Below are 9883 nucleotides of genomic sequence, written 5' to 3'. Positions count from 1 at the left end.
CTGCAGTGAATTACACAATCATTCGCACGTTAAAGTCAGAGCATATTTTTAACATATTACATTTTATCAAACTGTAGATAGAACACTAGTTATTAGTTTGTCAAGTAACAGTGCAACAGAAATGCGTAGCATTATAGGAGAGTTAAGAAACTGAAAACCAAAAAATATTTTCACAATGGAGCTTTGTCGAGCACATTTAACATATACAGTGACTCATGTCAGGAATTTATAAAAAGCTGTGACTGTGTCCACGTCATTCCTAGCTGAGCTGGAGAAACACAATACAGGAATTTTTGCATCTATGAAAATGTGATAGCAGGGAAATATCCAACAGTAGTATAATAATGGGCACATTTACACAGTCCACTCTCAATAAAATGGTCACTCCATCGTAGAGTAAATGTGGACTTAATCCAAAGGGCTACAGCCTTAATAGTATCTCTGTGAGGAACAGCGTTGCCTTGAGCTAAATATTAATACTGGCATGCTAACACACAGCTGGAATATGAAGCAAGCAAAGTTTCAAAGATTGCAGTTCCGCTAGTGACCACATGAGGCTCTAAAAGTGTCATTCCCCCATAAAGAGCTGCCTTAAAATGTTACTTTACAGTAACTTTAAGTGAACTTACTTACAGCATACTACTCCATGCTATTCCTTCTTAATAATAAGTCAGGGGGGACTTTCTTATAACTTCTACTTCTGGTTTTTGGAATCAGAGGTGATTTTCTTAGGTCAGTCATACCAGAGTAAAAGTAGGTTGGAATAATCAGCAGCTCATGACTGACCCAGCAGCAACTGATTGAAAGTACCTGCATCAACAACTTTGGATTGCAAGGCAATCGCAGTTTGTTTTTCTGAGACAATTTCTCTGTGACACATCTTTTTTTTGTACAATACAAGACTCAACTGAACTGCTTCTACTTTGGTTCTATTCTTATATAAATTGCGGTTGCCGAGCAGCTGCAGCATGTTACAGTTAAATCACCATCCTGTAGAAACTACATCACTGTTTGTGGTGGGTTTTCTGAATTCTGAATGCAAGTAGGTAATGTGAATTTCTGTTTGTGCAGTCAAACACACGTGCCATTTTGCAACAAACAGATTAAATTCAATTGCTGACTCGACCCCATTCACTTGCAAACTGTTAGCAAACTGATGTCATCTTAATGCACTAAAATCGCCTTGAAAATGGCAACTGACTGCAACCAACAGCACTGCAATTTTATTTTACTCTGTAAGTCGTCATAATGCGAATGACTTTGTCCATTAGGTTGACTGTAGCATAATACTGGTGATAGGAGTCACTCATCTGAACTTCTGGACCGTGTTCTTTCTTGTTGTTCTTGCTTTTTTTTTAGTCTGTTACTTAATTAACACCAATAAGCACCTTTCTGTGCTTGTGGATTTCACCCATACAATTTATGGATGCAGCAAACCAACTTAGCACTTCAACTTCACCTCACACAACAGCAGCCACGGTGCTAATGGTGAGTCTTCAAAATGTGGAGTCTAGAAGCTGGTGAGTGCCATAGTGGGTATGTCCACCAGCATGCTACCATACAGTGCTAATATTTGAAAGGTATAATGCTTACCTTACCTGTAATGCTTACCCTGTTTAACTTCCCGGTTTGGTGCATTAGCATGCTAGCAATGCTAATTAGCATAAGCATTTTCCAAATATTTGGCCTGAAACTAAAAATTCAAACAAATGAACATTTAACTGGATGTTGGTACTTTAGGAGACGACACATGATCACACGAGTTTTTAAAATTCTCACATGGATCGCATCACATTTCACTTATAGTGTTAAAGTATGTGCACGCACATTTGATTAGCCACAAAGCAAGGACAACCTATGTCACCTTAGATGAAAAAACAACAACAATATTATCAACTGTGACTGATGCATATTCATCACATTTGGCTTACAGTATAAAAAAAAACAATAGAAAATATACACTGAAAGTTGACTATGTATATACTGAATTGCTGTTTTGGATTTCCAACAAGCAGAAGGCGGAACAATTAGTACTCAAGTTTAACCCCCATTAAGTATTATATATGACAGCAGAAGCAATTAAAAACTTTGCATCATTAGTTTTTTGCTTCATCTCTGGAACAAGTGAGTTGTTATGTTGAGACAAACCTTTTCTAAAGATTATTATTAAAACCGTCAGTTGTCAAAAATTATAACCAAACAAATTCAAATAGCTTAGCCGATACCACATACCAAATGGGATATTTTTTGTACAGAGAGTCCCACATTAGCAGGTATTGGGCACAGTTCTGACTGGTTTGAGAGTTGGTTTCTAACATGGACCCAAAAAACTTTTAATGGAAATGACAAGAAGCTTAAACAGAACATCAAATGTGTCACTAACCAGTACAAATTGTCTGTCTTATGAAACCAGATCTACTACAGTAAAAAAACAGGGGATCTGCTGAGCTGAAAGCAAGCCAACAGTACACTTTGAAAACTCATCAAATATCATATTTACTACTAATTGCAGTAATTTTGCTTTTAAACATTCTCCATTGCGTTAAATTGTTAAAGAAGAATGAGATTTACTCGAGTCTTGTGTGTGTGGGAGTTATTTTGAAGCATTATCTTCATCAACTTTAATTCCAGTGGTCACCAAGATAAACAGTGTGTGCAGAATCAGAAGTTATAACGGATTTAAAAATGCTTTAAAAAAGTTTGCTGACTTTGCCCCAAATTTAGGTTTTAAAGATCTTTGTTCCTCTCCTGGAAGTTAAACTTCTACCACCGTCTTTGCTGCTGAATTCAGGATTCTTTGAGTGTCAAAGTGATGTCAGTTTAATTCTCTAAGGATTTGGTGGGAATGGTGTGGGGATGACACTAGAATTGGTTCTCAAACAGCCTTTGGAAACAGCATCAATCAAAGTATCATCAACCTGAAGCTGCTTGTGATGGAAAAGTTTGCACAGGTGTCTGAGTCTAGCTGCTTTTCCTCAGAACTCAGATTTGGCACTCACAGAGCTCTCATGTGTTCCCTTTAACTCTCCGCTGGTGGCCCCCGACATCCCGCCATTATCTTTACAAAACAATCGCCGCAGTGTGCCGCGGAATTTCTCCGCCCCAAACAGGTAGACCAGCGGGTCCATAGCACCATTCAGGCAGGTGAGGGAGGAGGTGAGGCGGTTGGCCAGGCTCAGGCCTCTGCGTGTCTGGCATGAGACGTCTGGGTGGCTGTAGCCCAGGATGAAGGTGGCCCTACTCATATGATAAGGCAGAAAACAGACCACGTAGATGAGCATAACCAGGCCAATGGTGCGCAGGGCCCTTAGCTTGAGCGCCGGCTCCAACCTGGAGCCGCGATGCAGGCTGTGAATGATGAGGAGGTAACAGGAAAGAGTGGCGAGGAAAGGCGGCATGAAGGCAACAGCCAGCGAGATCAGAGCGTTGCGTGAGGCCTTCTCCCTGTATAGCTGCAAACACACCGTCATGTTGTCCACCTGTGCAGTCTGATGGGTGACAAGCAGCGGTGCCATGGAGACAGTAACTAGGACCCATAGAGAGAAGCTGATGATCTGAGCATAGCGAGCACGACGAATCTTCAGTGACCTCACAGCGTGAACCACAGCCAAGTATCGATCCCCTGCTACACAGGCCAGGAAGTACAGGCTGGCATACATGTTGACATAAAACAAAAAACCCACCACCCGGCAGGGCACCTCGCCCAGGGGCCAGTGGCCTCCTGTAAAGTGGTAGGTGGCCCTGAGCGGGAGGATGATGACGTACGATAAGTCTGCCACAGCCAGATGAATCAGGAAGACGTTAGCCGGAGAAGAAACGCCACGCTGGTGAGAGAAAATCCAGAGAGCCAAACTGTTACCGCTCAGCGCCAGAACAAAAACCACGAGGTAGAACCATCCAAACAGCTGGTTCTCGATCGTGGTCTCCAACACTACACAGCTCTCTAATGACTGATTGGATGGCAGATGCATTGTAGCAGACTCCATTTTGGTGACTGTGGAGACAGAAAATATTATAACAACAATATTATTACCATTACCTTTAAACCATTTCTGTAGTATAAGCAGAAGTGCATATATTCAGGACAGTTACGACGGGTCTAATTTTGCACTGCAGGCTGCAGGAGTGGTCAGATTTCTGACCTGAATTTAGTTTATACACACACACACACACACACACACACACACACACACACACACACACACACACACACACACACAAGACAGCAAAGACAGTCCCAGTAGATTGCATATTCTTTAGATCTTACAATCACTTTTTCCTTAGAAAACCCACCCACTGCTCCATCCAACCCCGCCAAGCTCCAACTGTTCACTCTTTGTATTTTTTGCTCTCTTTTCCCTGTTGCTTTAGCTCACTCTCTACACAGAAACATCACCGGGGCGTGAACAGCAAAGTCTGACTTTAATTAATTTAAGGCAAGGCTTCCTTCACTTTGGTATTTCTGTTGGATCCAAAACCAACATTTCTACCGTGTTTAGCTGGGGCTGAACTGTCAACCCACACAAAAGATGTTTCTGTAGCTGATGGAAGGTTCCCAAATGCAAAAAAACCTCCTTAAATTCAACAAACCTGTTTGTGAGAGAGTTCACATTAGAAGCTAAATACATGAAAGGAAGATTTGGAAAGTGAAACAGACTCTGTTTGGTACACCTGTTCAACTGCTCATTAATGCAGTTAGCAAATCAGCAAATCACATGGCAGGAGCTCAGTGCATTTAGACATGTAGACGTGGTGAAGACGGCCTGTTGAAGTTCAAACTCAGCATCAGAATGGAGGAAGAAAGGTCATTTAAGTGACTTTGATTGGTTGTTGGAGCCTGATGGGATAGACTGAGTATCTCAACTGGTGATCTACTGGGATTTTCCTTCACAAAGGATTTACAGAGGATGGTCCGAAACACGGAAAATATCCAGTGAGGAGCATGTTGATGTCAGAGGTCGACATCAACATACAGTTCATACAGACTCACTAAAATCAGACATTAGAAAATTGGAAAACTTTGCTTGGTCTTCCACGTATCAACAGTTCAGGCTGCTGCTGGTGCTGTAACATTGTGGGGAATACTTCCTTGACACACTTTGGGCCTCTTAGTCCCAACTGAGCATCATTTAACCACCACAGCCTGTCTGAGTATTGTTGCTGACCATGCCATACCTTTATGACCACAGTGTGCCATCTTCAGATGGGATAACACAATGTCACAAAGCTCACATCATCTCAAACTGGTTTCTTGAACATGACAGTGATCTCAGTCCAACAGTACAACTTTGGGATGTGATGGAATGGGAGATTCACATCATAGATTCAACTGACAAATCTACAGCAACTGTTTGATGTTGTCATGTCAATATGAACTAAAATCTTTGAGGAGTTTCCAGCACCTTGTTGAATCTATGCCATGAAAAATGAAGGCACTTCTGGAAGCAAAGGGTAGACCTACCTGGTCCCATCATGGTGTATCTAATAAAATGATTTCTGCGTATTATGCACAGGATAGCAAAGAATAAGATATACATTTAAAGATATATGTTTCCTATTACTTCAAAATAAGAACTTTCTAGACTTGTATATTGAAAAGATCCATATCCAAAAACTATTAATAACATTTCCTGATTGTTTCTGTGTTCTCTTTATGTTTTAGTGCTGATACAGTTATTTTTAGCTCAAAGATATTTTTCAAAAATAGCTTATGTGATTAAACAATGCAGAACAACCACAATGACTCACACACACAAAAAAAACCTGACTGGGCTAAATTTCACTCCCTGACTTTTGGCCCTTTAAGAAGCAGCGTGGCTCTTTTCAGTGGGTGTTGTGGGACCCACATGCCAGGGCATTTCTCAGCCAGGGCTCAGAGTCAGAGCTTTCAGTCCCCCCGAAGAAAGAGAACTGCAGTCCCAGCAGGGATAACAAACCAGAAACGGAGCAGCTGAATGGAAAACCTTCCATAAATGCAGATAATCCTGGAGAGAGACAAAGCTGAAATACGCCTTCATCGCGGCGATCTGGATAAGCAGATCTGTGCAGTGAAGAGGAGACTGAGCATCCTGGTATTGGTCCTTTACACACAGCGCTTATGGAAAAGCTGCAGCAGCTGTAATGTGTGAAATCTTCCATTGTCTAATGTGAAACAGGATTAAATGAGCCCACTTCATAGTAAGCAAGTATAGAAATTTGTTGAAACAGTGCAATCAGTAAAAGATTGGGTTTGGGTTTGCATGAGCAAAGTGAGAAATTTGCAGAAAGGTTTATTTAGTAAATCAACGGCAGAGTCAGGTATTTAGTTTAAGTTATAAAGGAACAAATAATAAAGAGGACTTACTGGACGGGCACTCCTAAAAAGAAAAGTTTTGCTGCTGGAAGACAAAGATGATCAGTGCAGGAGCAGGGAGCTGTACGTGAAGACAGGGAGTTCGTCTGCCGCTGTGTGGAAAAACTGCCGCTCTGACATGAGGAATGCTGTCCTATAACCCCCCTATCTCTCTCTCAAGATGTTCTCGGGAATGAGACTGTAGCTCTTTTTGTGTCTCAACAAATTTGATAACAGAAAGGGAGTCCCAATGGGAGCCTTTCGTTTGAACCCTGACCCCACCCTTTCTTTCTCCATCCCCTTCTTTTCAGAGAGCCACTTGTGCGCTTCACAATAGGCTGAGTCAGAATGAGCGGCGCATTTCAGCAGCGGAAAGAAGAATGGCATGCCTCAGTCGCAATGAGTTTTGGGGGTATGGCTCCATGGTAACCAAGGCTAGTTGTGCATTAAGTGCCTTTACCATGAACTCCCAGCCTCCCACTGACAGATAGAAGATGGACTGTGTTGTTAATTGTGTTGTTAAAAGTTTATGACTGAAGTCTCCGAGATGATCTTTTGTACATGGCCTGCTCTGTTTTGGAGGGGGCCCCAAGCCCTCACTATAGGCGAGCCAGAGAAAAACAAGCCTTGAGAGGGGGGTGCTTGGAGGAAACAGAGGCCCTTGTTGCTGTCTTGCCTCCTGGGGGCATCTTGAATTGGAATGCCCAAAATAATCAGTCGCATAGCCATCGGACAGATGTGGAGAGGGGACCCACTGACCAAGGGGAGATAATATTTCTTTCATACATGAACTTCACAGCTGTGTTTCAGACACATTGGCCCTTCTTCTCCTCTATATCATCGATATGCAAATGGTATTCTGTAGACTTGAATGAAACCACTATCTGCAGACTGTGGAGAAGCTTTGACATCACTACTCTGTTAATCTACTGCCAATTGCTAATTGGGACAGCCCCCCGCTTTTGTTCGGCTTCTCCACTTTGTCTGTTATTCGTCTTGTTACCCCGAAGCAAAAACATCCCCTTGTGCAAGAGCACAGCATCATAAATTTATCATTCTTCTTACTGCTGGGAGGGTTTAGTCAATAAAACGTGCTTTTTTCTTGCTGATGAAAGAGTTTAATAAAAACAGAGATGCTTTCATTTTAAAGGATAATTCCGCCATTGTTTGTAGCTGTGGACAGCCTCCCACAAGTAAACAAACATCTAAGTTTATCAGTTAGAGATGACAAATGAAAACAGAAATACATTCAGGCCGATTTAAAACATTTTAAAAGCATCAGTACCAACTTTTTTCATTTGAAGTTAATCAACTCAAGAACAAAAGTAACCTCAAATAATCGAATGTGTATTTGAACTAACTTTAAACCTATATTGAATTCAATTCAATTCAGTTTTATTTATACAACGCCAAATCACAACAACCGTCACCTCAATGCACTTTATATTGTAAGGTAAAGACGCTGCAATAATACAGTGAACTTATTAGCTTTGCTATTCATCCATTCAAACATTTAGCTGCTCCTTTTTTTTACAGCTATCCAAAGTTCACCATTTGATCATTTTCACCTTGCAATGGTTAGTTCCAAAATTTTGTTTGTAATGTTGGATAACAGCTGAGCCTGTTGGTGATGTGTGTAGGAACTGCTGACAACAGACGGTATAAAAGATGGATGCAATTTCCACATCTGAAAAAGTGAAACCAATGTTGAAAGGTCTTAAACCTGGATTATCTTTAATGGCCACCAGGGGGCCAGATCTGTGGTTGCAAAACGCTTTGCAGTCCTATAGAAGTCTATGAAAAAATAGCTCTCTGTTCTGATCTCTTTAAATACCTCCCTGCTGGGTCTATGGTTTTGCTAACTCATTTTTGGTTAAGTTGGATAAAAACAAAAAGTTTATTGTGTAAATTTTGGTTATACTATAATAGAAAGGAAGATTATGTCTGGCTTCACAATTGTTCATCTCAAGGCTTCAGTATGGGCTCAAATTGTATGGCGTTATTTTTGTGCCACTATTCTGAGCGCACGTAAAAACAAATTTGCAGTTGCAAGTGTTGCATTTTGAGGAGAAATTTATTTTGAGCGAAGAAAAGCTAAATTTGAGTGAACAAAACTCATTGCTGCGTGCAAAAAATGTATTTCAGTGTTTGCTATTATCCATACACACACACAATAGCAGCCCCTCTCGCTCAGTTTTTGCATTTGCGCTCGCTCGCAATGTGTTGCTTGCGCTCTCAACATTTCTGCCCGTGCGCGTTCAACTCTTTCTATACACCGTTATATTTGTGCCACAAAACCAGCCAATCACAGACTTGGATGCAAAAAAATCTGATTGGCTGTTTTGGTCTCCAATCAGCTCGAAATGACGAAATGCAGTATCCCAGAATCCATTTCGTCCAAAACTCAAACGAGGCAGTGGCGGAGGAACACAGAGTGGCGGAGTTTGAAATATTACTCTTTCTGGGTCACAAAATAAACTTTTAAGATATTTTCATGCGAGAATGGTGCTGTGTAAACTTCAAATATCTGCTCGATTTATCAAGACATCACATATTTGCACAAGTGCTCTAAACGTTTTCGGAGATGCCTGTTACCCACCAGCTGACCAGCTAGAATGGAAAAAGACACAAACCTGGAGTTATTCTGTCTTTACGCTGTCAACGTGCTGCTGTTGTTTAGCGCAGTTCAAAAAAGCACCCCTCTGACAGCCAAACCCATCTGTTCTCTGATTGGATATTTAAATTTGTGATTGACATGACATTGGCCAATCAGATGAAAGGAAGAAAAATAGGGTCAAAATTCGTACTTGTAACTTGAAACTTGAGTGCAGACTTTCTCACGTATTTTTTGGCTAAGTCCACACACAAATCTTTTTTACACTGATTTACAAGTACAAAATATTTATGACCACAATTTGAGCCCATACTTCAGAGCATGACTTCAGAAACCAGTGAGTGATGTCATGTAGTTGTGCATCTTTTAAAAGAAGTGGAAAATTCAGATTCATCAGGGACAATGCGGGGATTCAACCTCTTGCCCAAGGATGCCTCGACATGGTGATTGGAGTATTTAGGAAATCGATCCACCAATCTTCTGATCGGTAGAACTCCTCAATCTCCTAACCCACAGTTTTCCCAAAGAAAGCTCATATTAGTTGTTTCACGATGAGCTTTATTGTACGACAGTGGACAGTTAGAAATGATCACAGGGTAATAGTTAAAACAAATCAATCATCATAATCACCTTTTAGGTAGTTCACCTCGCCAAGACACATTAACTGGGGGGATGTTTTATTTCACAATTTTAACACAGAGTAAAAAATTTGCATCTGTAAAATTGACATAAAGGGAAAATCATTGTGGAGATTAACTTTCGATATACTTTTTGAAGATGGGCTAATTTAAAGGTTGCGTGTGCAACCTAAACACACAAATTGTGAAGTCGGTTTGACACTTGTCCAGCTTTCACTGTGATTTGAAGATTTTCCAGTGTGAGGAAAATTCAACTTTGTAACATTTTTTTGTTTTTTGAGAAACAAAACACTGAATAGA

The 9883-nt window shown here is 40.9% G+C and overlaps 1 protein-coding gene across 1 annotated transcript; it reads right to left on the bottom strand.

Annotated features, from left to right (window-relative positions):
- Positions 1–43: 43 nt before the first annotated feature.
- gpr17 (G protein-coupled receptor 17) lies at positions 44–6616 on the bottom strand. Its single transcript, XM_084921703.1, has 2 exons — positions 6344–6616; positions 44–3994 (listed from the first exon to the last, which is right to left on the bottom strand). Exon 2 carries the CDS (start codon positions 3984–3986, stop codon positions 2976–2978), a length of 1011 nt encoding a protein of 336 aa, XP_084777829.1. The 5' UTR covers positions 3987–3994; positions 6344–6616; the 3' UTR covers positions 44–2975.
- Positions 6617–9883: the final 3267 nt, after the last annotated feature.

Source organism: Perissodus microlepis, chromosome 23, assembly GCF_051167445.1.
Source record: "Perissodus microlepis isolate ML-2025 ecotype Zambia chromosome 23, ASM5116744v1, whole genome shotgun sequence".
NCBI lineage: Eukaryota > Metazoa > Chordata > Actinopteri > Cichliformes > Cichlidae > Perissodus > Perissodus microlepis.
This window is presented reverse-complemented; position numbering and strand designations above follow the sequence as displayed.

What these genes read in the sequence shown, in the direction of transcription:
- gpr17 (XM_084921703.1), bottom strand. Translation starts at nt 3,986, where the DNA reads ATGGAGTCTGCTACAATGCATCTGCCATCCAATCAGTCATTAGAGAGC.